The sequence below is a fragment of the Quercus lobata genome, chromosome 2, assembly GCF_001633185.2.
Source record: "Quercus lobata isolate SW786 chromosome 2, ValleyOak3.0 Primary Assembly, whole genome shotgun sequence".
Taxonomy (NCBI): Eukaryota; Viridiplantae; Streptophyta; class Magnoliopsida; order Fagales; family Fagaceae; genus Quercus; species Quercus lobata.
Genome location: NC_044905.1, coordinates 9,716,271 through 9,742,989, shown reverse-complemented (window position 1 = coordinate 9,742,989; position 26,719 = coordinate 9,716,271). Strand labels below are relative to the sequence as shown.

The following is a 26,719-nucleotide window of genomic DNA, read 5'->3' as shown; positions in this document are numbered from 1 at the left end:
AACCTTTATTCTGGAAGGCATATGTTGATGATGCGGCAAATCAAAAGGGCTCTAGAGTGGGGCTAGTTTTGATCTCACCTTAGAAGCTCACCATTGAGAAATCATTAAGATTGGGCTTTTCGACCACAAATAATGAGGCCGAATATGAAGCTTTGCTGGAAGAAATGTCCATGGTTCAAAGAATGGGAGGAAAGTCAGTAAAAATGTTCTCGGTCTCAAGACTAGTTGTCGTCCAAGTGAAGGGCGAACTAGAAGCAAGAGATAAGAGGATGTAAGGTTATTTAAGTCAAGTTAGGCATTTACAATCAGGATTTGAATCCTTTAGCCTACTGCATGTCCCCAGAAGTGGAAACACACATGCTAATTCTCTAGTCACGTTTGCAACCTCCTCGGCACAGAGCCTACCTCCGGTTATCCTTATAGAAAACTTGTGCAAACCCACAGAGGTAAAGGGAAGGGTGGTTCATGTTCACCAAGTCAGAGTAAGGCCTAGTAGGATGGATCCCATAGTACTATTTCTGAAAGAGAACATCTTGCCAGAGGATAAAATAGAAACTGACAAAATATGGAGAAAGGCGCCTCGTTTTTGGCTATCTGAGGACCAAAAACTATACAAGCGCTCTTTTTCTGGGTCATATCTACTCTGTATTCACCCTGAAACATCAAAGCTGCTCCTTGAGGAATTACATGAAGGTATTTGTGGAAACCATACAGGAGGCATATCTTTATCTCACAGAGCCATCACTCAGGGCTATTGGTGGCTGAATATGCAGAAAAAAGCACAAGAATATGTGAGAAAATGTGATCAATGCCAAAGATTTGCACCAAATATACATCAACCAGGAAGAATCCTTAACCCCCTATCCAGCCCTTGGCCATTTGCTCAATAGGGCTTATATATTGTTGGTCCATTCCCCAAGGTCGTAAGGAACAAGATGTATTTGCTGGTCAGCACAGTCTACTTTACTAAATGGGTTGAAACTGAGCCCTTGGCGAATATCAGAGACTTGGACGTCAAGAAATTTGTCTGGAAAAACATTATTACTTGGTTCGGGATCTCTCGCATCCTCATCTCGGATAATGGCCTTCAGTTTAATAGCAAATCTTTCAGAAAATACTGTTGTGATTTGGGAATTACGAACAGATATTCTACACCAGCTTATCCCCAAGAGAATGGACAAGCCGAGACTGTTAACAAGGTCATAGTGAATGGACTCAAGAAGAGGTTGGATGATGCGAAGAGAAAATGGGTTGAAGAGCTACCACATATCCTGTGGACATATCAAACCACATCTCGCAGGTCAACAGGGGAGACTCCCTTTTCAATGACCTATGGGGCCAAGGCCATTATTCCTTTAGAAACTGGCTTCCCAACGCTAAAGACCAGCTCATTTAATCCGAGCAACAATAATGAGTTACTAGAAAAGAGTTTAGACTTTATTGAAGAAAGAAGAAAAAGTGCGATGGTTCAATTGGCATACTACCAACACAAGCTCAAGCAAAGTTATGATGCCAAGGTAAAGCTGAGGCCATTAGTGCCTGGTGACTTGGTATTGAGAAAAGTTCTGGGTACTGTGAAGAACCCAACGTGGGGAAAGCTAGGACCCAATTGGGAAGGACCATGTCGCATCATCTCGATGGTTGGTATATGAGCATATTTTCTAGAAGACTTAGATGAGCATGTAATACCACGACCTTAGAATGTAAACAATCTGAAAATGTATTATTATTAATGAAAGTTTCCTTTGTCAATATGTTCATTTGTTGTATGAAGGCATTATACTTTCCTTTATTCATTCTTTAATAAGTGTTTAAATAAAACCTTAGTCATGCCTGGGTCCTCGGACCAGATGCTTTGGGGAAATTAACACACTATGACATCTATCTAAGCATTTAAACAGAACCTTAGTCATGCCTGGATCCTCGGACCAAATGCTTTGGGGAAATTAACGCACTATGACATCTATTTGAGCGTTTAAACAGAACCTTAGTCATGCCTGAGTTCTCAGACCAGATACTTTGGTGAAATTAACACTCAATGATATCTTTATAAGTGTTAAATAGATCGTAAGTTATGTTAGGTCTCTCGGACGACATACTTAGGTGAAATTAATACTCAATGGCATTTTTATAAGTGTTAAACAGATTCTAAATTATGTTAGGTCTCTCAGACCACATACTTAGGTGAAATTAACACTCAATGGCATCTTTATAAGTGTTAAACAGATCCTAAGTTATGTCAGGTCTTTTGGGCATACTTGGGTGAAATTAACATTCAATATCTGACCCCCCAGACCACATACGTAAGGGAAATCAATACTTGATAGTATATTGCTAAATGTTAACACTGGGGTACTTGTTTATCCCTCACTAAAGTGTCAAAACAGATCCAAGATTATGCACAACTCCTCAGATTGATGGCTTTGAGTAAGTTAAGGACCTTGATTATTTATATAAGTGTTGAGTCATTTCACAGTGCAAGCATAGGGTAAATCTCTTTGTTACTAATACACAGTTGTTTCCAGTTTTTATTAAAGTTAGCACAACAACAGTTCGATACTATTTATGACAGTCATAAGTTTCGAAGCACATAAAAGTAAAAGCATGAGAGATAAAAAGTAAAACATTTTTCATTAAACAAAAGAGGGAATACATTGTTAGAGAGCAAAACGCCATTAAAAGAAAAAAAAAAATCCATTATCTAGGATCCTAGGCCTTGGCTTGAGGAAGGTCTTTCTTGGGATCAGCAGCCTCGGAGTGGACATCACCAGCTTTAGACTTAGCCTCTGCATCCTTGGCTTGGGAGACCACATCCCTAATTGTAAGGGCATCCTCGGAGGGTTGGCCTTCATCGAAGGCTGAGCCTCCTCACCCACTCCAGTCCCTTTAGAAATTTAAGCATCGGGATGGGGAGCTTGGGTGGTGGGGAGTTGCTCGAAAGGAGGGATCGTATCCAGAATTTCTTGAATATCCTTTAGGAAGAAAGTACTCTAGGCCCTCCTCAACTCGGATTCTTCAGGGACTCCCGCCCGATCCATTGCTACTCCCTAGGACTTGGTGCAATAGTCCCTGCACATTGCAGCCACCTCCTCTGCCAGGTGAGTCTCTGTGTCTAGCACCCCACATTCATAGGATGCGGCCACCGTGGCCTCAGTGGCTTCCCTAGCCACCCGAGCAGCATCCTTGGTTTTTTGTAGCTCCGCCTTAAGATCCAAAACATTTTGCTTTTCGGTGGCCAAGTTTATCTCAGTTATAAGCAATTTCTAGCGATGATCCTCTATTTGCCTCTTCGTGGTTTTTAGGCCCACCTCAGCACTTAGGCGAGCCTTGTTCACCTCCTTCAATTTCTCGGACAATTGGGCATGTTCTTCTTTAAGGGCCCCAATGTCCTTCTTAACTTCAAAGCGAGAGTGGGCCTCAGTTTTGACTTTGTCATGAGTGTTCCTAACCCACTCCTCGGCCACGTAAACCTGCTGAGTAAGCTACATGACAATAGCAAAGTGATCAAATATATGCATATGAATAAATAAGAATCCTAGGGTTAAACTCAGAAGAGTATTGATTGACTTACCATGGCAAGGTCCCTCTTCAATGACATGAAGAGGTCAGGTTGCCTAGTACGCCTAAGGCCCTCCATATCCCGGGAGAGAAGTAGAGGTTGCTCTAGGTCTCGGTGAGGACGGTGGCGTAACCCCTTTGGGATTCCCAGATCGTGGCATCCCAAGGAATGGGAGCACCCTCCACCTTTAGCCGAGGGTCCCAGGAGCGCTGCCCTCGGCGTACTTCAGCTTCATCCCGACTCTCCACCGATTTGGCCCTTTTGTCCTTGGGATCCTTGGCCTTCTTTTGTTGCTTAGCCCCCTTTTGAGGCGCCACCTTGCCTTCTTCCAGATTTTCAACTGGCCTTTTCTTCCTCAAGTTCAGAATGGCCTTCAATTCGAGGTCTGTAGGTGGAGGAGAAGGAGGAAAAGGAAGACTGGGAGGAACTTAGGTCTTGGGAATTTCCTTTAATGTGGACTCTTTGTTCCTATTTGCCAGCAACCCCTTTAAGCCGAAATTTGGCTTCAAATCCATTCCTTCTTCTTCGACTTCTGAGTTAGTGTCGGCCCAAGCGACAATTAGCTTTGGAGGATGAGCCGTAGAGAATCTATTGGACTCGTGTTCAGAATCCGAGAGCTCCACAAGCCTTTCTGGTACTCCTTCTGCCTCCTCGAAGCGGAACTGATCGATCTCAACATCAAGAGTATGACAAAGAGAGGCTGACTCCTTTCTCAAAGCAGCTACCTGAGGAAGAGTGCGTTGAATAGGCAATTCCACGGGTGGGAGATCTCTCCAATCCAAAAATCCTGACTTGGATATGTCTATGCAGTTCAGCCTAGAGTCACCAGCCCTTATCGCCTGCCCCGCATCCTAGAATTGACGAGACAAAGGCTCGTAATCTAAAATCAAATAAGTAGCTCTTAATTGTCCGTCCTTGCTTATAAATACTTCAGACCTCAGCAACTTGTTGAGACTTGGTATGTTGACAAAACTTAGTCTCAGGGCGACGTGGTTTTTATCTATAAAAAGTATCCGAGAAGGAGATTACGGTTAGATCAATTGAGACTATTATCCAAGAAGACAAAATGTTAAGGCAGCGTGTAAAAAAAAAAAGAGAGAGAGAGAGAGAAGAAGAAAAATTTTGCTAAAAAATTAAAAGTGCTAAAATCCCCTGCCAAAGGGACTAATCCTAAAGGTACCCCACCTAGCTCTCCCACCCGAATTGGGCAATGAATACTATCGTTCCACTTCCTGGAGACAATCAGGTAGTCATCCTTCATGCCCTTATTAGATTTGGGGAGACAAGATATCAGTCTGTTGACCTCGGACCGGGACTTGAGATAGTATCTCACGCCAGCGAGTTTGTGGCACTTGTACATGTGAACCACATCATGCCACGTGAGCCCTAAGCCCATCTGCTAGTTAAGAGCGTCTACGCAACCCAAAACCCTAAATAGGTTAGGGGCGCACTGATGGAGGGTCAGCCTGTGGTTAATCAGGTAGTCCCTGGTTATCCTACCCATGGGAAGCGTCATTCCTCCCTCTATGAAAGCAATCATAGGAACGACAACTTCACCCACCTCTCTATTGGTATGAATTTGGTCTGTGGCACAATATAACAGGGCTACTCCTTGTGGGATGTGATATTTGGCCCTAAAGCCCTCCATGCCAACCGAAGAGTCAACTAGATGTTTAAATCTACCCATTTGAACAAACTAAGAAGATGCGAAAGAAATTTTTTGAAGAGAAAGAAGGCTGAGTGGTTGGTCGAGGAGGAGAAGAAGAATTTAAAGAGACAGAAACTTACGAAAGTGTATTAATCATGATCCTTTTGAAATGATCTTTCGAAAAATTTCTTAAAAACAGAGTTATAAAGTCTTAGGAACTTAGAGTATTTTGTGGGCTAGAGCACTGGGATTCTCTGGAACACTTGAAGATTTGTGAAATAAATAAGAAATGAGTTCCCTCAAGGCTTTATATAGAGGGAGAAAATGAGTGGGAATACTCCCGCTCAAAATTCTAAGAAAAATGTCAGTCGTTGGATTGGCGCCTCACCGTTGGATGCGAGGAACATAACGTCGCCTAGAGTAATTAATGACGCCTCGTTGGCTACGAAGTGTCAATAGCAATTATGAGACGCATAAAACCGCACTCCTGCACGTGTGAATCAAGGAATCAATTGGTCTTATCTCTTAAAAATCAAAACCCAACTTTTTCTACTCGGATGAGAGGGAAAAACCGAAATTTTGAATGGCTGTTGTAGGGGTAAGGGCCCAAGATCATATATTGGGCCTTGGGCTTTGTCCAAGAACATTGAAAGGTCCGAGGAGGAACAAATAGTTATTAGGGGTTTCAATTTAAAGTCTCATAAGTAAGGAACGAATGGAAGGTGATCCGAGGAGGAACTCCTCCTCGGATATGACGAATGCAGCTCAAGTAGCTATTCCAACAATTAGGGACATGCCTCATAAACATATGAAAAGGAAGGAAACCCAAAAATATCTAAAGAAAAGCTGCTACCACCGCATTAAATGCACTGCAGCTACTTTTCTAGCCGCATTTATGTGGAGAAGACCTCTGAACAGTGCTGTATTAGCTATCACAACTCACAGAAAGCCAAAGAGGGTGTCTGATGGGACAAATACTCAAATAAGGGCCCAGACGATCAACAAGTGTAGGATCAAGATGATCCTAAGGAAGTTATATAATGTGGGAGATCCTCCATGAGAAAATGATAGGAAAAATAGAGAGAGAACATTGTAGCAATCTAAACTGTCTTTATATCCAGTTGTGGTCAATTTATACAAGGTGACCTCTTCGGACTGAAAGTCTATTGATATCAAAACCTTTTATTTGCGTTTGATCGTCATTTAATCTAGTACTAGCCGTTGTCCAACTCACTAGAGTTTAGTTCTTTAACTCATTCTCTACAAATTTATTGTACTGGGCCAAGATCCCATATATCTTGGGCTTGGACCGTAAATCTGGTCCTTACACGTATATTATACTGATAATTCTGTGCACCATGCCATTAGCTTAGAAATATATGTATAAGTCTTGCAACCTTGGTGTTGCTTTAGAAAGGCCTAACCTTATAGTCGTGATTTTCTGTGACATCAGTATTTGAATAGTGTGGGTTGCTTGCTAGTTCTATTTTGTTTTGTGGTAATTTAGTGTATGGAATTGGTATTTCATCACCTATGAATTATGATTTGCGTGCGATTACCATCATGTAATGGAAATAAAAGCAAGCTGTTTTGTGTTTTTGCCTGGTGACTAATCTAATCGGCAGCTGCTAGGTTCAGGTCGGCCCCCAATGTGAAATTAAGGCTATTCTGAAATTTGCTCTACATTAGTTACGTGTTTACCTAGCTGGCTGCCAAAGGTTGATACTGGAATGATTTTTGTTTGTACCAAACTTTATGAGGTGGTTCCATTTTGTTTTTTTTAAAAAAGTATTAGTGGCAATTCGAATTTATGCTGCTCCTAGATTTAAGTCATAAAATTGTTAGCTGTTCATAAATGAAATATTATTCTTGGAAAAATCATCAATATTTGTGATGATTCTATACAAGTTGAATTGTTTTTGCTGCTGCTTGTTTCTTGGAAGTTTGCAAATGCATGAAAGGAATGGAGATGTTAATGCACATTAAGGGCCCACTTCCTTCCTCCACAGAGCTTTAAAAAGTTCTATACGTACATCAGTGCCCTTCCACTTCTGCGCATCTGAAGTTTGTGGTCATTCTAGCTGATCTCATTATGAAAATCTAGACTAAAAATGAATGTGCAATTCCTACATGTGTGAACCTTGAAGCTACAATTGAATGACTCAAATTGCAAGGTCGGGAATCAAATTGCAAGCCTGTATAAGACATGTCAGATACAAAAACATCAATTAAGCAATTGAGTATGTTTAGATTGGATTCGTAGATTAATGGGATCTGTTTATCCGACTTTTTTCTAATTTTCTTTTCAATATCGCAAGGTAACTTGGGGCAACACAGTTTAAGTGCACTGCCTCCCACCCCACAAAGAAGGAAACGAGAGCTTAAATCTAAGGCCAAAAATTATACGTGTAGCATGTTTCTTGTAGATATAAGACGTTAATTAATCGGGCAAGAACAAGGTGATGCAGCCTAAGGCACCTATTAACAATTTCAAAGCTCATTTCCTAATCATCAGAATTTAAAAGGCAAGAAATTCAACCCCCGAAAAGCCAAATTTTTTTCCATAAAGCAAACTCAACTTTCATTCTTACCATCACAATCTGAATATAGCAGAAGCCACAAGACAGCTAAGAAATGTGAAAAAAAAAAAATTAATTACAGAAGCAACTAAAGACTGAGATAATTAAGAACATAGATCAAACGTAAATTGGACATTAATCCTCAGGTGCTGTTGAAACTAATGAGCCAAGGAAAGAAAGAGATGGATAAAGATAGATACAAGGGGTATTTTCATTTGCTATTTTTTTCTTTTCTTTTGTCCCTAATGCAAGAAGAAAGGGGTAAAGAAACCTATACACTATCAGTTTCTGTGTCTTAGTGTTTCCAAGGATGTTCCATCTTTAAGACTTTCCTGTGCATCATTGTCCATCCCAAGGCTAAAGAGGGCAGCTGCTTGAAGATAGAAGGCAGTAGGCCATTCAGGAGCTATTACTTGGGCTTGCATTGCATCTCCAAGAGCTTCTTGTGGCATTTCACTCATCAAGTAACACAAGCAGCGTCTGGCAAACACAGTTGGTGATATCATGGTCCCACCATTGATGAACTACAAATTCAAGCAAAGGAGATTCCACGTTAGGATAAATAAAGGAGTAAATTCAACAATACTCTTCATTTCTATCACACAGATCATAAGAATTTTAAAGCTTAAATTTGTACAAGGGGCCTATTTTATCTATTTGCTGAAAGAGTTCTTTCTTCTACTTTTTTTAGCAACAATGTTTGGTAACGCAGTTTCAAATGCACCTTTTCAAAGAGCAGTAAAAAAATTCACTTTTTTTATTTTAAAGTACAGCCTTTCAAACAATCTCATTTAAAAAAAAAAAAAAAAAACTGAAAAATAAGTTGCACCAAAGGCGTAGCTCTCCAATTTCCATTTTGAGGAAAAAAGTGATGTAGCTTTGCCAAAATCATTATTTACTTTTCTAAAATCATTACCCATCAAATGGAACATAACAACTGCGTTCCAGCTACAAAGAATGATGATGTATTGTGGTCTAGTATTTTATTAATTAAGATGTGGAAGTAATGCTATTAATGTCTTGATAATATTACATTGCCATAGAACTGCAATGATGTGTCAGCATTCCTAGACATTCAGTTTGCATAACAATTTTCTAGTCGAAGATTCTGCAGATCTAAAGAAATGACTTACTTGTTTGTAATAACTAAGGGCATTAGCAAAGTCCTTAGATCGAAAAGCAGCATCTCCACGCTTCTTAGAATTCAGCATTTCCTGTATTTGATTTGTCCACATTTGGAAGGACAACTGCAACGCAAGGAAAATCCCATGGTATGATGGTATTGAGAAATATGACGTGTATAAGAGGGACCAAATTCAAGTTTGAGAATAGCAAGAAGGATGTAAATACTAGGTTAAGGACTAAGAGAGAATTCATTGCCCAATAAAAAATCCAATCTCATTTCAATGGCCTGTCTCTTGTCCATTTATAGAAAGGTAGGACTGCCTCCAATGCCTACCATTTACATTTCATTCAGATTTCTATGTAAAGATGCATGCCTTCATTTTCCTAAATAACAAAACTAATTGGGTGACTCTACCAACCCTCTGATTTTTCAATATATCAGCAAGCCCCTCTGCACTTTGCTGTAGAACAATGCAACTAAAATATTGCAACAAAGAGTTATTGCTGTCGATAGATATTACTCTTAAATCCTTCCAAGATAGAAGAAAATGATCAGTCCATACCTAGTCATGAATGCCGCATATTGACCACATGCAGCCAACGTATCCACTTGGGTCCCTGCCATCTATTTCATACTGCATGCAAAGTTTTGGGTAAATAACACTTGGTAGTTTTTTTTTTTTTTTTTTTTTTTTTTTTACAAGATAGAATTCTACTCTAGTCTAATCTAAGTGTATATGTGTATGAAGCTCCCTCCTGGAGACTTGAACCCCAGCTCTTGCCTCCCACACCCCACAAGCACTTATACTTGTAGAGTGACCATCGCACCAAGAGTTTGCGATGGTAATAACACTTGGTAGTTGATAAGGCATCAATAACAACCTCCATTAAAGCATAATAAATCTGAAGTGAATTAACCTTGTCATTCAGATATATTGATATTGCAAGTGCTTCTTCCGGTCCTCTTGTCCACTCAAGAATCTTTTTGGCCCAATACATACTGCACAAGGTTTTGCAAATGCAATGACAGGTCAAAAAGATTATGATTCTTAACAAAAATTCAGAAGTAGTAGTAGAATTAACAGTGCATCTAACGAAATTGCATACTGTATATTCAAGAAAAATAATGCATCGATCTCCAAAAGGAAGCAAATTTCACCCACGTATTTATATGTACAACATTTTCATAACTGAAATATTACTGGCAATATGGTACTAGTGGCCAGGGAATCAAAATAAAGATAGGAACAAAATGGTAAGCCACCCCAATTTAACACACAGATCATGATGCGAGCAAACAAAGAAAGTAAACTGTGACACCAAACTTCAAAACATCACAACACTGTTATACTCTTCAGGAAGTCACTTGCCGCATAAAACCATGCATCTTGCCATAGTAAACCATCTCCAATTGAGAAGCATTCCAGAGCTGGAAATCACAACCCATAAAGATAGTCAAAACAATGACAGCATATAACACCAACTAGATGTAAATAAGACTAAAATGCTAAAGGCATTTGTAAAACAAAAAGAAGACCTCATCAATATAAAGGTCAAAACATAAACTATGAAACATCAGATACTTCCAACATCTCATCAACATTATTACAAAATAATCTTAAAACATTCAGCTTACAGGATCGGCTGTTTTTGCCTTTTCCAATTGCTCCTTGCTGCAAATTCCATAATCAATTAAAAGTTAGAGAACCTTACACAAGGAATCAACACAATCCAATCAAAGTAGAGCAAATTTGACTCACGTGTAAATATGTTCTTGCTCATCAGAAGCATGGTCCGTCAAGGTCTTACGCGCCCATTCCTATGCTCCTTGCAGTGAATCATAATGATGCTGGTAGAAGCAAAAGTTATTGGCAAGTTCTTTGCGCACAATCAACTCCTCCAAGAATGTATCAACTGCCTTCAGAATAACAGGTAGAAGATAGAACAAGCTATCATTGATGCCATTAACCACTGAACAAAAAAGAAATAAATAAGAAAATTCAAATGTGACAGCAAACTACAATCAATTGTGGATGCCAAGAACAAGTTCAAAAATAAGAATTTTTAAAAAAGCATACTTATTTTTCCTAACCCTGATTCCATAAAAATATATAAGAGATAAACTATCTGCTAAATAACCTTTCAACCTTTTCGTCAAGAACCCATTTTTACTCCCCATCAACACTTCCATCGCTGCCTTCTCCCCTAGTTCACACCACTCAATTTCAGGAACTTCTGCTCCTTTCCTAATTTTACAAGATTATTTTATCAACACTACAATCCAAAAAATCTCTCAACTCAACCAAAATAGAGCATCTTACCTCAAAACGCACAGTTGGTGGCTTGTTTGGATAATCCTCTGTAAATTGAAGCATCAATTTAAACATACCTGAAGCACTCAAAGGTATAATTCATGAATATAGAGTATTAAATAAAAGCAGAACTGGTAATATAATAACATGGTTTGTTGGCAATTACAGCCATACAAATGGAAAAAAATAAAATAAAATAAAATTCTAACACCTAAAATAATTAGCATAATAGAAATATCAGTTCCTTAGTTATTTTTTCTTTTCTTTTTTTCCCTCATGCTTGGAGTACGGGAAAAGTCCATCAAATTTCTGTGACACTATTAAAGAAAAAGTACACACACACAACTGCATATTGCATGGTTCACAGCAAAAAATACACCATATCACATTCATTTAATAGAAAGAGTATTCTTCATAAGGATAACATTAACAACAAGAAAAATAATCGCAAAGATATAATAGTAACATTAACATCAATGATTGCAACAGACTAACAGTACAAATAAAGACAACAGTAATAACAACAAGAGCTGTAACAGTTCGGGAGCCAAAGGGGTACATGTCTCATTTAGCTATTCAAACACAAAGGCATTTATTGAGTGCCAAAATTAACAGGATTAAAGCCAGCAGTGGCGTCACGACGAGATGGGTGTCGCGTGGTGGGTGCGGCCGTGTGGGTGTCGCGTGGGTCTGCGAGATGGGTCTCGCCGCTCTCGCGTGGTGGCGGCGTCATGGCATGGGCAGCAGCAAGATTTCAAGCTCTCACCTCGCGTTTTGGCAGCTTCACTCACGGTGTGGGCAGCGGCAAAGTCTTTCTCACTGTGAGTCTCTCGCCTCTCACTCGTCTTTTTTTTTTTTTTTTTTTGGAAAAGCCTCTCACTGTCTCTGTCTTGCCTCTTAGCCTTAGAGTCCGTTTGGGAGTTTATAAAGCAATGGAATGGAATGGAATGGAATGATCATTAAAGGAATGGAATGGAATGGAATAGAATGGAATGGATTTAGTAGGGAAAGGAATGGAATAGAATGGAATGGAATATGATTTAAAAATCTTGTTTGGATGTTATAAAATAAAGGAATGGAATGGAATGGAAAGTAAGTAACACCGTTTGGGAGTGACATTGGAAGGAATGGAATGGAATCATTTTATAATAACATTACTATTATACCCCTCTTTTAAAGAACATAAAAAATAATCAATGAAAACTTATAATTTCTTTGAAATGCTTAGTATTTAGTGGATGATGTGAAACTAGTTAGCCACAATTGAGTCTGTGTTAGATTATTGAATTACAATATTGTTTTGTCAAGGTGAATAGATTGTATCACGCTAATCAATAATTTAACAGATGAAGATAATGGCATGAAAAATAAACAATAGTACAATTTCTTTATTTCAATTTGCAAATTTTTTTTAGGGGCTACTAGTTTTAGATTGGATCTTTTTTGGCTGGTATGCTTTACAATGGATAATTTAATACATCTCCATCTCCCAATTTCATTAAGGAAAAAAAAAATTATTGTAGCTAAAAAACAAGTTATATATATTTCTATGTTGTAAAGCAATTCACGCATCACATATTTATTCTCAACAAAATAAATATTGTCTAACAATGCAAACAAATATCTTTAAAAAAAAAACTTCGGTAATGAGTCATGCCAAAACAAAACAAAATAACATAATCCATTCCAAAACTAAGGTTAGAGCTATTAACTAATTGGATGGTTGACTTAAAACTGCAAGTGTACGTAACACACCACTTGCTTCGTAAATAACAGAAGAATCAAAGAGGAAACAGAGTAAAAACCAAATTTGAGTTCTCTAGCGGTTCTCAGTTTCAAATTCACAGCAGTTCTACAGTAGTTTTCCAGCAATTCTCACCTTCAAATTTCTAAATACAATTTTTTTTTAGCTGTACAAGTAACAACAGTTTTCATTTCTTTTCACTTTCAAGGTTTTTAGTTGTACAAAATGTAGTTTGTTTTGGTTTTTAGGTGTACAAAAACACTATATTTCACTCTCATGAATCACTAGCAAATAGTTCATAAAAATTAAAAAAAAAAAAAAAAGATGAAGCAAACAACTGAAAAGAAAAAAAAAGATAGACATACTTGGTTTGATCAATATTTGAAAATTGCAGCAGACAAAAAAAAAAAAAAAAAAAAAAAAAAAAGACCAGCGGCAGCAGCTTCACTTTGTAAAGGACGGACAATATTGTGCAAGAATTATAGCTTTATTTTTCTTACAGCTGAATGAGAAAAAAAAGGTTGATATTAAAGGGGTATTTTAGATATTTTAACAAAAATTTCATTAAACCTAAATTCATTCCCTCCCATTCCTCCCAATTTTGAGGGGAACAAAAATTTGAGGTTTTGAGGGAAAAGAGAGGAATGAGCATTCCCTCCTAACCATTCCATTCCCTCCCACTTAAACTCCCAAACAAGGGAATGGACATTCCATTCCCTCCATTAAAACTCCCAAACAAGAGGAGGGAAGAATATTCTAAAAATATTCTTTTTATTCCATTCCATTCCATTCCATTCCCTCCTCCCAAACGGAGCCTAGGTTTTCTTTTCTTTTTTTCTTTTTTTTTTTCTTTTTGCCCAGTTTGGAAGTTATTGGTCGAAAAGAGAATAAAGGGAAATGATTATCCTCTACCTTATTTAAATGTTTTTAAAATTAATAAGGGAGAAGGGAATAATTAGTCATTCCTTTTGTTTGGATGTTTTAAAAATTAAGATGGAAAGAGGAGGAAATAATTTAAATAGACAAATTTACCTCTATTTGAAAATGGACTTGTAATATTAGTCTATGATTAATTTGTTAAATTAAATAATTATGACTATAGCATACAATATTTTTTTTATAATTTTTTTTCTAATGTGAATTAAATAATCAACATTGGATTAAATATTTTTTCTGCTTTTTTGTTATACTAAAAAAAACCATCCTTAATTGATAATATAAAGTATCAATCTCAAAATAGAAATCTCAAAAAAAAAAAAAAAAAAGGGGTATAGCAAAGTGAAAGATTTTCTCTCTCGGAGATGGAGATGAAGTCAGACACGTGTGGAAACGGAGAGATCATGCTGTTTGGGGTGAGAGTTGTGGTGGACTTTATGAGGAAGAGCATGAGTATGAACAATCTCTCTCAGTATGAACAGCCCCATCATCAACCTCAAGCTCGTCAAGATGGAGAGGCTTCCAATAATAGTAGCAATAAGATTCAATCCAAAGATGATGTTGCTACTGGTTACGCCTCTGCTGACGACGCTGTCCCTAGCTCACACGCCACCTGTGAACGTGAACATAAACGAGGTCTGATTCTGATAGATCCCCGATCATTATATTTTGGGAAGGCAATCAGATTTCCATCTCCGACCTCTGCCACATCTCCAATTAAGGACCTCAAGAAGTCCCATTGTTACAAACACGATCCCGAGGTTTGCTTTTTTCTCTCTCTCTAAAATGATTTTCTTTGAGCTATTTGGTTTTCGAGAAAGTAATAATGAAAAATTTAAAAGTAATTGTGAAATTAAAAGGAAGTTAAAGGTTTGCTTGTATGATTTATTAGAATTCTGGTGATTTAGAAAGGGTAAATTGGGGAATTCATTTGATCAATAATTTATCTACTCTACTCTACTCTCCCTCCAAATTTTTCCAATTTGGGGGATTAAAAATGAGGGGTTAGAGGTAATTAAAACCCTTTCAAACCCCTCCCTCTCCTTCCTTAAAAAACTTTCAAACAAGATAATTGAATTACACTCTCTCCTTTTACTCTACTCCCCCTCCTTTTTTAAACATCCAAAACAGAGCATTTGTTTTTCTGTTTGGACTTTGGAGACTGGAGTCTTCAGTCGACCTTCTGGGTTTACATTCTTGGACTAATTTTTTTTTTTACATGTGGGTTGGCCAGCTAGGATGTTGGGTTAATTGTTCACAATTTCAGAGGATGCCCAAGCTTTTTGTAAGGGGACCCAAGTCTTTTTTTTTTTTTTTTGAAAATTAACCTACTTAAAAAAATAAAATAAAAAATTGGGCCAGGGGGCCAAGCCCCCACCTATGTCTGTCCCTAGCCCTGCGAAACCAAAAGGAAAACAAAAACAAAACAAGATTAATAACAATTCAACAATACAAAAGCCAAACGGCAAAAAACCTAGATGGAAAACTAAAGAATAAGGATGAGACACACTGAGATTTTAGTGACGAGAAACGGTGGAGACTTAGAACAAAAGGGCAGAGAAAGAGAGGAAAATTGGTGGCTGTTATCACTGACATTGAAGGAAAGAAGATTTGGGATGAACTAGGGTTTTTCTTGGGTGTAGGATCTTGTGGGCTTTTTAGCTTATGGACAGAAAATTGAAAATTCAAAAAAATAAAATTGCAGGCGTGAAGGATTCGAACCAAAGTTGCTCGGCAAAAAATATACCGACTTGCCACCATGCTAATTTGAACAAAGTATAGAGATGAAAATTGACCTTTTAACAGCCAATTATGTTCAAATTACACATTCCAATATTTTATAGGAACAAATACCAAATGGCTTTAGAATGACAAGTTTGTATAAATTTTGCGAAACCCTGAGAGAGAGAGAGAGACAGAGAGAGAGATAAGTGCTTTGTCGCACTGATAAGTCTTCAACAACGAAAACATTTCATTGCTATTAGGGCTCTCTCAGACTTAGCTAATGGAGGCTCTACTAACTCAAATAAGGCTCACACTTATCATTGTGGTCGATATGCTAAACTCTCAATGACAAAATTATTTTGATAATTTTTTTAAAAATGACTGGGTTGTTCATTTTTGGTAAAATCGATCAATTGAGCTTAATTGTTTTTAGCTTTTCTATTGGTAATTTTTGTTATTTTAGAAATTTTTTGAGATGTTTATTTTGTTTTAGATGGGTCTAAATATAATAATAATTTTATGAAACAAAACTGCATAGACACTTTAGTTGGGGTTGTTATACTCGTGTTGGACACAATCATTTGACACTTCCACACACATGGATCTAATGAAAATGCCTAAAAAATATAAAACCGGGTGTAGTAGCCTTGATTGATAACTATTTCATACTAGATCTGTAGTTTCAATTCAAGTGTTTACTGAAAATTTTTAAATTGTCAACAATCTTTATATTAGATTTTTTGCATAACTTGCTAATTGTATAGTCACCTTATTTCCAACCTTAGACACCACAATAAACACACAACTGTGATTAAGTTGCAAATGTTGCATAAGAACAATTAGAGTGCACATAAGGTTATACATCTTCAGTTTTATAGTACATATTGATGATGCATAAAAAATCAGTAAGCTGAATGCTTTGGGCGTCAATAGGCTTGAGATTGCTTGGAAGGCCTGAAAAGAAAGAAGCACAAGATCAAAGGTGACTGGGGTGAACTGGCCAAGAACCCTTCGATGCTTAAGTTAGTCTTCTCTCTTAAACTTAGGAATTCCAACTCTATAAGTGGTGAAAAACTTACTTTGATTTCATATGGCTAAGTCCTTTTACAGTGAGTTTTGGAGTGGTTACTTGTTTAGTAACTTCCTCAACGTGGATGGAAGTTAGAAGGTTCAGACTTAACTTCTACAACTGCCCAAGTCTTTTTTTTTTTTTTGAAAATTAACCTACTTCAAAAAATAAAATAAAAAATTGGGCCAGGGGGCCAAGCCCCCACCTATGTTTGTCCTTGGCCCTGCAAAACCAAAAGGAAAACAAAAACAAAACAAGATTAATAACAATTCAACAATACAAAAGCCAAACGGCAAAAAACCCAGATGGAAAACTAAAGAATAAGGATGAGACATACTGAGATTTTAGTGACGAGAAACGGTGGAGACTTAGAACAAAAGGGCAGAGAAAGAGAGGAAAATTGGTGGCTGTTATCACTGACATTGAGGGAAAGAAAATTTGGGATGAACTAAGGTTTTTCTTGGGCGTAGGCTCTTGTGGGCTTTTTAGCTTAATGACCGAAAATTGAAAATTCAAAAAAAATAAAATTGCAGGCGTGAAGGATTCGAACCAAAGTTGCTCGGCAAAAAATATACCGACTTGCCACCATGCTAATTCGAACAAAGTATAAAGATGAAAATTGACTTTTTAACAGCCAATTATGTTCAAATTACACATTCCAATATTTTATAGGAACAAATACCAAATGGTTTTAGAATGACAAGTTTGTATAAATTTTGCGAAACCCTAAGAGAGAGAGAGAGAGAGAGAGAGAGAGAGAGAGAGAGAGATAAGTGCTTTGTCACACTGATAAGTCTTCAACAACGAAAACATTTCATTGCTATTAGGGCTCTCTCAGACTTAGCTAATGAAGGCTCTACTGACTCAAATAAGGCTCACACTTATCATTGTGGTCGATATGCTAAACTCTCAATGACAAAATTATTTTGATAATTTTTTTAAAAATGACTGGGTTGTTCATTTTTGGTAAAATCGATCAATTGAGATTAATTGTTTTTAGCTTTTCTATTGGTAAGTTTTGTTATTGTAGAAATTTTTTGAGATGTTTATTTTTTTTTTAGATGGGTCTAAATATAATAATAATTTTATGAAACAGAATTACATAGACACTTTAGTTGGGATGGTTATACTCATGTTGGACACAATCATTTGACACTTCCGCACACGTGGATCTAATGAAAATGCCTAAAAAATATAAAACCTGGTGTAGTAGCCTCGATTGATGACTATTTCATACTAGATCTGTAGTTTCAATTCAAGTGTTTACTGAAAATTTTTAAATTGTCAACAATCTTTGTATTGGATTTTTTGCATAACTTGCTAATTGTATAGTCACCTTATTTCCAACTTTAGACACCACAATAAACACACAACTGTGATTAAGTTGCAGATGTTGCATTAGAACAATTAGAGTGCACATAAGGTTATACATCTTCAGTTTTATAGTACATATTGATGATGCATAAAAAATCAGTAAGCTGAATGCTTTGGGCTTCAATGGGCTTGAGATTGCTTGGAAGGCCTGAAAAGAAAGAAGACAAGATCAAAGGTGACCGGGGTGAACTGGCTAAGAACCTTCCAATGTTTAAGTTAGTTTTCTCTCCTAAACTTAGGAATTCCAACTCTATAAGTGGTGAAAAACTTACTTTGATTTCATATGGCTAAGTCCTTTTATAGTGAGTTTTGGAGTGGTTACTTGTTTAATAACTTCCTCAACGTGGATGGAAGTTAGAAGGTTCAGACTTAACTTCTACAACTGCCCAAGTCTTTTTTTTTTTTTTGTAAATTAACCTACTTAAAAAAATAAAATAAAAAATTGGGCCAAGGGGCCAAGCCCCCACCTATGTCTGTCCTTGGCCCTACAAAACCAAAAGGAAAACAAAAACAAAACAAGATTAATAACAATTCAACAATACAAAAGCCAAACGGCAAAAAACCCAAATGGAAAATAAAGAATAAGGATGAGACATACTAAGATTTTAGTGACGAGAAACGGTGGAGACTTAGAACAAAAGGGCAGAGAAAGAGAGGAAAATTGGTGGCTGTTATCACTGACATTGAAGGAAAGAAGATTTGGGATGAACTAGGGTTTTTCTTGGGCGTAGGATCTTGTGGGCTTTTTAGCTTATTGACCGAAAATTGAAAATTCAAAAAAAATAAAATTGCAGGCGTGAAGGATTCGAACCAAAGTTGCTCGGCAAAAAATATACCGACTTGCCACCATGCTAATTCGAACAAAGTATAGAGATGAAAATTGACCTTTTAACAGCCAATTATGTTCAAATTACACATTCCAATATTTTATAGGAACAAATACCAAATGGTTTTAGAATGACAAGTTTGTATAAATTTTGCGAAACCCTAAGAGAGAGAGAGAGAGAGAGAGATAAGTGCTTTGTCACACTGATAAGTCTTCAACAACGAAAACATTTCATTGCTATTAGGGCTCTCTCAGACTTAGCTAATGGAGGCTCTACTGACTCAAATAAGGCTCACACTTATCATTGTGGTCGATATGCTAAACTCTCAATGACAAAATTATTTTGGTAATTTTTTTAAAAATGACTGGGTTGTTCATTTTTGGTAAAATCGATCAATTGAGATTAATTGATTTTAGCTTTTCTATTGGTAATTTTTGTTATTGTAGAAATTTTTTGAGATGTTTATTTTTTTTTTAGATGGGTCTAAATATAATAATAATTTTATGAAACAGAATTACATAGACACTTTAGTTGGGATGGTTATACTCATGTTGGACACAATCATTTGACACTTCCGCACACGTGGATCTAATGAAAATGCCTAAAAAATATAAAACCTGGTGTAGTAGCCTCGATTGATGACTATTTCATACTAGATCTGTAGTTTCAATTCAAGTGTTTACTGAAAATTTTTAAATTGTCAACAATCTTTGTATTGGATTTTTTGCATAACTTGCTAATTGTATAGTCACCTTATTTCCAACTTTAGACACCACAATAAACACACAACTGTGATTAAGTTGCAGATGTTGCATTAGAACAATTAGAGTGCACATAAGGTTATACATCTTCAGTTTTATAGTACATATTGATGATGCATAAAAAATCAGTAAGCTGAATGCTTTGGGCTTCAATGGGCTTGAGATTGCTTGGAAGGCCTGAAAAGAAAGAAGACAAGATCAAAGGTGACCGGGGTGAACTGGCTAAGAACCTTCCAATGTTTAAGTTAGTTTTCTCTCTTAAACTTAGGAATTCCAACTCTATAAGTGGTGAAAAACTTACTTTGATTTCATATGGCTAAGTCCTTTTATAGTGAGTTTTGGAGTGGTTACTTGTTTAATAACTTCCTCAACGTGGATGGAAGTTAGAAGGTTCAGACTTAACTTCTACAACTGCCCAAGTCTTTTTTTTTTTTTTGTAAATTAACCTACTTAAAAAAATAAAATAAAAAATTGGGCCAAGGGGCCAAGCCCCCACCTATGTCTGTCCTTGGCCCTACAAAACCAAAAGGAAAACAAAAACAAAACAAGATTAATAACAATTCAACAATACAAAAGCCAAACGGCAAAAAACCCAAATGGAAAATAAAGAATAAGGATGAGACATACTAAGATTTTAGTGACGAGAAACGGTGGAGACTTAGAACAAAAGGGCAGAGAAAGAGAGGAAAATTGGTGGCTGTTATCACTGACATTGAAGGAAAGAAGATTTGGGATGAACTAGGGTTTTTCTTGGGCGTAGGATCTTGTGGGCTTTTTAGCTTATTGACCGAAAATTGAAAATTCAAAAAAAATAAAATTGCAGGCGTGAAGGATTCGAACCAAAGTTGCTCGGCAAAAAATATACCGACTTGCCACCATGCTAATTCGAACAAAGTATAGAGATGAAAATTGACCTTTTAACAGCCAATTATGTTCAAATTACACATTCCAATATTTTATAGGAACAAATACCAAATGGTTTTAGAATGACAAGTTTGTATAAATTTTGCGAAACCCTAAGAGAGAGAGAGAGAGAGAGAGATAAGTGCTTTGTCACACTGATAAGTCTTCAACAACGAAAACATTTCATTGCTATTAGGGCTCTCTCAGACTTAGCTAATGGAGGCTCTACTGACTCAAATAAGGCTCACACTTATCATTGTGGTCGATATGCTAAACTCTCAATGACAAAATTATTCTGGTAATTTTTTTAAAAATGACTGGGTTGTTCATTTTTGGTAAAATCGATCAATTGAGATTAATTGTTTTTAGCTTTTCTATTGGTAATTTTTGTTATTGTAGAAATTTTTTGAGATGTTTATTTTTTTTTTAGATGGGTCTAAATATAATAATAATTTTATGAAACAGAACTACATAGACACTTTAGTTGGGGTGGTTATACTCGTGTTGGACACAATCATTTGACACTTCCGCACAAGTGGATCTAATGAAAATGCCTAAAAAATATAAAACCTGGTGTAGTAGCCTTGATTGATGACTATTTCATATTAGATCTGTAGTTTCAATTCAAGTGTTTACTGAAAATTTTTAAATTGTCAACAATCTTTGTATTGGATTTTTTGCATAACTTGCTAATTGTATAGTCATCTTATTTCCAACTTTAGACACCACAATAAACACACAACTGTGATTAAGTTGCAGATATTGCATAAGAACAATTAGAGTGCACATAAGGTTATACATCTTCAGTTTTATAGTACATATTGATGATGCATAAAAAATCAGTAAGTTGAATGCTTTGGGCTTCAATGGGCTTGAGATTGCTTAGAATGCCTGAAAAGAAAGAAACACAAGATCAAAGATGACCGGGATGAACTGGCTAAGAACCCTCCGATGCTTAAGTTAGTTTTCTCTCTTAAACTTAGGAATTCCAACTCTATAAGTGGTGAAAAACTTACTTTGATTTCATATGGCTGAGTCCTTTTATAGTGAGTTTTGGAGTGGTTACTTGTTTAGTAACTTCCTCAACGTGGATGGAAGTTAGAAGGTTCAGACTTAACTTCTACAACTGCCATCAGAAGTTAAGAACTTAGTGGGAAGTTTGAGCGATAAATAAAAATTTTGCTTCTACTTCAGAATAGTAAAACGTGGTCTGAATCATAAGCTTTTGGAAATAGATTTACTCCGAAAATTTCTAAGTGTTTAGCGGTCGTCCAGGTGACTCCATGCTGGATGACCTTCTTGCACTTGGATGACCTTTCTAGTCTTGAACGACACTATGGATGAATTGGAGATAGTCTAATTTTTGGTTCACCATCATATATAAATAATAAAAATATAAACATCAAGAAAATGATCTCAACTATGTTATTTTATAAGGAGGTATGCCCCTAAATGTGATGGAAGCTACCAAGGGAGATATGTAGGAAGTTAATTGATATATTCAAATATTCGTGGAAGAAACCAAGATAATTCCAGCTGATTTTTTTTGTGAACAAGAGTAATTATTGTGGTTGGGCTAATTTCACGGGATTTTTTTTTTTGATTTTAGATCTAAATTTTTAATAACTTTTAAAAAATTACTATTGTGATGAGCGGTTATTAGTAAGTAAAAAAGTGACCTCAGTGATAAGCCGAAATGTAAAATTAAGGAAAAAAAAATAGGGTACCACCGAATGTGACAAAAGTACGGTCAGAAAAAATATTTGTACTACTCATTGTAATAATAAAACGGTCAAATTTGAGAATAAAAAATTAGGGTACCACTAAATATGACAAAAATAAAGTCAGATGCGATGTTGGTACTACTTAGGGTGTGTTTAGTTGGAGGAGTGGAAAAGTGAAAGGATAAAAAAGTGGGAGGATAGAATAGATTTGGTTTTCCCTCATGTGTGTTTGGTTGGAGGGGTGGAAAAGTGGGAGGATGTAAAACTTTTTTGTTTGGTTGGAAAGAAAAAGGAGATGATGGAAAATGTAGTTTATATAAATTGACAATTATGTCCTTGTTATATAATAATGGGAAAGTGAGAGGGGTAGGTGAGTGTAACAAAGAGAAGGTATTTGTGCAAATTATGTCATCAGCATCTTTTTCTCCCCATTTTCTCCCAAATTGGGAGGATAAAAAAGTGTGGGCTCGGAAAGATTATTTTCCTCCCCATTTTTTGTCTCTCTTATTTTCTCTCCTGAACCAAACGGTGAAAAATGTCATTTGCCACCACATTTTCCTCTTCCTATTTTTCATCATCCCTATTTTCACCCTAACCAAACATATCCTTAATGTGACAATGGAACTATCAAATGTGAGAAAAAAGTAAGGAAATCACCAAATGTGAGAAAAGAACTGTCACATGTAATGTTGAAATTACACAATGTCAGGATGGAACCATCAAATATGAGAAAAAAAGTAAGGGAACCACCAAATGTGAGAAAAGAACTGTCACATGTGATATTGGAACTACACAATGTGAGGATGAAACCGTCAAATATGAAAAAAAAAAAAAAAAATAAGAAAACGACCAAATGTGAGAAAAGAACTGTCAAATGTGATGTTGGAACTACACAATGTGAGGATGGAACCGTCAAATGTGAGGAAAAAAAGTAAGGGAACCACCAAAATGTGAGAAAAAAATTGTCACATGTGATACTGAAACTACACAATGTGAGGATGGAGCCGTCAAATATGAGAAAAAAAAGTAAGGGAACCACCAAATGTGAGAAAAGAACTGTCACATGTGATATTAGAACTGCACAATGTAAGGATGGAACCGTCAAATGTGAAAAAAAATAAGGGAATCACCAAATATGAGAAAAGAACAGTCAAATGTGATGTTGGAACTGCACAATGTGAGAATAGAGTCGTCATATGTGAGGATGGAACCGTCAAATGTGGGAAAAAAATAAGGGAACCACCAAATGTGACAAAAGAACTGACACATGTGATATTGAAACTGCACAATGTGAGGATGAAACCATCAAATGTGAGAAAAAAATAAGAAAACCACTAAATGTGAGAAAAGAACTGTCACATGTGATGTTAAAACAGTATAATGTGAGGATGAAATTGTCAAATATGAGAAAAAAGTAAAGGAACCACCAAATGTAAGAAAAGAACTGTCACATGTAATGTTGGAATTGCAAAATGTGAAGATGGAACCGTCAAGTGTGAGAAAACAGTAAAGGAACCACCCAATGTGACAAAAGAATTGTCACATGTGATGTTGGAATTGCACAATGTGAGGATGGAACTGTCGAATATGAAAAAAAAAATAAGGGAATAACCAAATGTGGGAAAAAAACTGTCAAATGTGATGTTGGAACTGCATAATGTGAGGATGGAACCGTCAAATGTGAGAAAAAAAAGTAAGAGAACCACCAAATGTGAGAAAAAATTGTCACATGTGATGTTAGAACTACACAATGTGAGGATGGAACCGTCAAATATGAGAAAAAAAAGTAAGGGAACCACTAAATGTGAGAAAAGAACTGTCACATGTGATATTATAACTGCACAATGTGAGGATGGAACCATCAAATGTGAGAAAAAAATAAGGGAACCACCAAATGTGGGAAAAGAACTATCAAATGTGATGTTAGAACTGCAAAATGTGAGGATGGAACCGTCAAATGTGGGAAAAAAATAAGGGAACCACTAAATATGACAAAAGAACTGACACATGTGATATTGGAACTGTACAATGTAAGCATGGAACCATCAAATGTGAGAAAAAAAAACCACCAAATATGAGAAAAGAACTGTCACATGTGATGTTGAAACAGCACAATGTGAGGATGGAACTGTCAAATATGAGAAAAAAGTAAGAGAACCACCAAATGTGAGAAAAGAACTGTCACATGTGATGTTGGAACTGCAAAATGTGAAGATGGAACCGTCAAGTATGAGAAAACAGAAAAAGAACCACTCAATGTGACAAAAGAATTGTCATATGTAATGTTGGAATTGCACAATGTGAGGATGAAACTGTAAAATATGAGAGAAAAAAAAGGAACGACCAAATGTGAGAAAAGAACTGTCAAATGTGATGTTGGAACTGCACAATGTGAGAATAGAACCATCAAATGTGAGAAAAAAAAAGTAAGAGAACTACCAAATGTGAGAAAAAAATTGTCACATGCGATGTTGGAATTACACAATGTGAGGATAGAATCGTCAAATATGAGAAAAAAAGTAAGGGAACCACCCAATGTGACAAAAGAACTGTCAGATTTGTTGTTGGAAACGCACAATGTGAGAATGAAATCATCAAATGTAAGAAAAAAAGTAAGTGAACCACCAAAAGTGAGAAAAAAAGTCACATGTAATGTTGGAACTGTACAATGTAAGGATGGAACCGTCAAGTGTGAGAAAAAAGTAAGGGAACTACCCAATGTGACAAAAGAACTATCAAATGTGAAGTTGGAATCGCACAATGTGAGGATGAAACAATCAAATGTGAGGAAAAAAAAAGTAAGGGAATCACAAAATATGAGAAAAAACTATCACATATGATATTGGAACTGTACAATATGAGAATAAAACCGTCAAATATGAGGAAAAAAAAGTAAGGGAACTACCAAATGTGAGAAAAAAACTGTTACATGTGATATTGGAACTGCATAATGTAAGAATGAAACCGTCAAATGTGAGAAAAAAATAAGGGAACTACCAAATGTGAAAAAAGAACTGTCAAATGTAATGTTGAAACTGCAAAATGTGAGGATGGAACTGTTAAGTGTGAGAAAACAGTAAAGGGACCACCCAATCTGACAAAAGAATTGTCACATGTGATGTTGGAATTGTACAATATGAGGATGAAACCGTCAAATTTGAAAAAAAAAAAAAAAAAAAAAGGAAACAACCAAATGTGACAAAAGAACTGTCACATGTAATGTTGGAACTGCACAATGCGAGGATGGTACCGTCAAATGTGAGAAAAAAAATAAGGGAACTACCAAATGTGAGAAAAGAACTGTCACATGTGATGTTGGAACTGTTAAATGTGAGGAAAAAAATAAGGGAACCACCCAATGTGACAAAAAAACTGTCAGATGTGATGTTGGAACCGCATAATGTGAGGATGAAATCGTCAAATGTGAGAAAAAGAGTAAAGGAACCACCAAATGTGAGAAAAAACTGTCAGATGTGATGTTGAAACTGCACAATGTGAGGATAGAACCGTTAAATGTAAAAAAAAGTAAGGGAACTACCAAATGTGAGAAAAGGATTGTCACATGTGATGTTGGAACTGCACAATGTAAGGATGGAACCGTCAAGTGTAAGAAAAAAGTAAGGGAACCACCCAATGTGACAAAATAACTGTCATATGTGATGTTGGAACCGCACAATATAAGGATGAAACTGTCAAATGTGAGAAAAATAAAAGTAAGAAAACCACCAAATGCGAGAAAAGAACTGCCATATGTGATGTTAAAAATGCACAATATGAGGATGGAACAATTAAATGTGAGAAAAAAATAAGGGAGCAACCAAATATGAGAAAAGAACTGTCACATGTAATGTTGAAACTGTACAACGTAAAGATAAAACCTTCAAATATGAGAAAAAAGTAACCTAATGTAACAAGTTACTTATTAATGGATACCGTAACCCTTTTTTTTGGGTACCATAGAATTACTCTGGTGTAAAAGGTAAAACCTAAATGCAAACCAATGTTCATTACAAGTTATCAGAAAAAGGAACCTCGTGTTTAGTTGTTCGAAAGCACCGTCCGGCATGCACGATCAACCAATCCGCACTTTTTTCTTTCTTGCTTTGACTACTTTGTATATCATATCAAGTAATTATTTTATTCATCTATATATATATATATATATATATATATAACCAAAACTTTTGAAACTCCTACAATTTTTCACATCATTATTTTAATTTTAAAAAAAAAAATTTAAAATTATATAATGAGAGAGTCCTAACAGGAGTCTCTTTTATATATATAAATATATATATATATATATATAAAAGAGACAAAATCTTTGAAAACCCTAAAGTAATCTCCTCTGTTCGTCTCCACTAAGAGAGAAAACCCTAAGCTTCAATATCTTTGGTACGCTTGCTATTGCTTTTTCTTTTTTTTTGTGAATA

The 26,719-nt window shown here is 36.2% G+C and overlaps 1 protein-coding gene and 1 pseudogene across 2 annotated transcripts; both read right to left on the bottom strand.

Moving 5' to 3' along the window:
• Window positions 1-7,800: 7,800 nt before the first annotated feature.
• On the bottom strand, window positions 7,801-9,468 carry LOC115975660 (serine/threonine-protein kinase BSK5-like). Its single transcript, XM_031096542.1, has 2 exons — window positions 8,920-9,468; window positions 7,801-8,310 (listed from the first exon to the last, which is right to left on the bottom strand). The coding sequence occupies exons 1-2, from the start codon at window positions 9,019-9,021 to the stop codon at window positions 8,068-8,070; spliced, it is 345 nt and encodes a 114-aa protein (XP_030952402.1). The 5' UTR covers window positions 9,022-9,468; the 3' UTR covers window positions 7,801-8,067.
• LOC115975659 lies at window positions 8,949-12,078 on the bottom strand (annotated as a pseudogene). The gene is made up of 7 exons (XR_004088158.1): window positions 11,051-12,078; window positions 10,672-10,882; window positions 10,548-10,584; window positions 10,282-10,340; window positions 9,830-9,911; window positions 9,475-9,546; window positions 8,949-9,033 (listed from the first exon to the last, which is right to left on the bottom strand). The product of XR_004088158.1 is annotated as a deoxyribodipyrimidine photo-lyase-like (transcript).
• Between the last annotated feature and the right edge of the window lie 14,641 nt (window positions 12,079-26,719).

Bases quoted from the DNA above. Each gene is read 5' to 3' on its own strand.
- LOC115975660 (XM_031096542.1), bottom strand. From the start codon at position 9,021: ATGTGGACAAATCAAATACAGGAAATGCTGAATTCTAAGAAGCGTGGA. The intron at 8,311-8,919 runs GTAAGTCATTTC...TTGAATTTGTAG, and splicing joins CCCTTAGTTATTACAAACAA to TTCATCAATGGTGGGACCAT.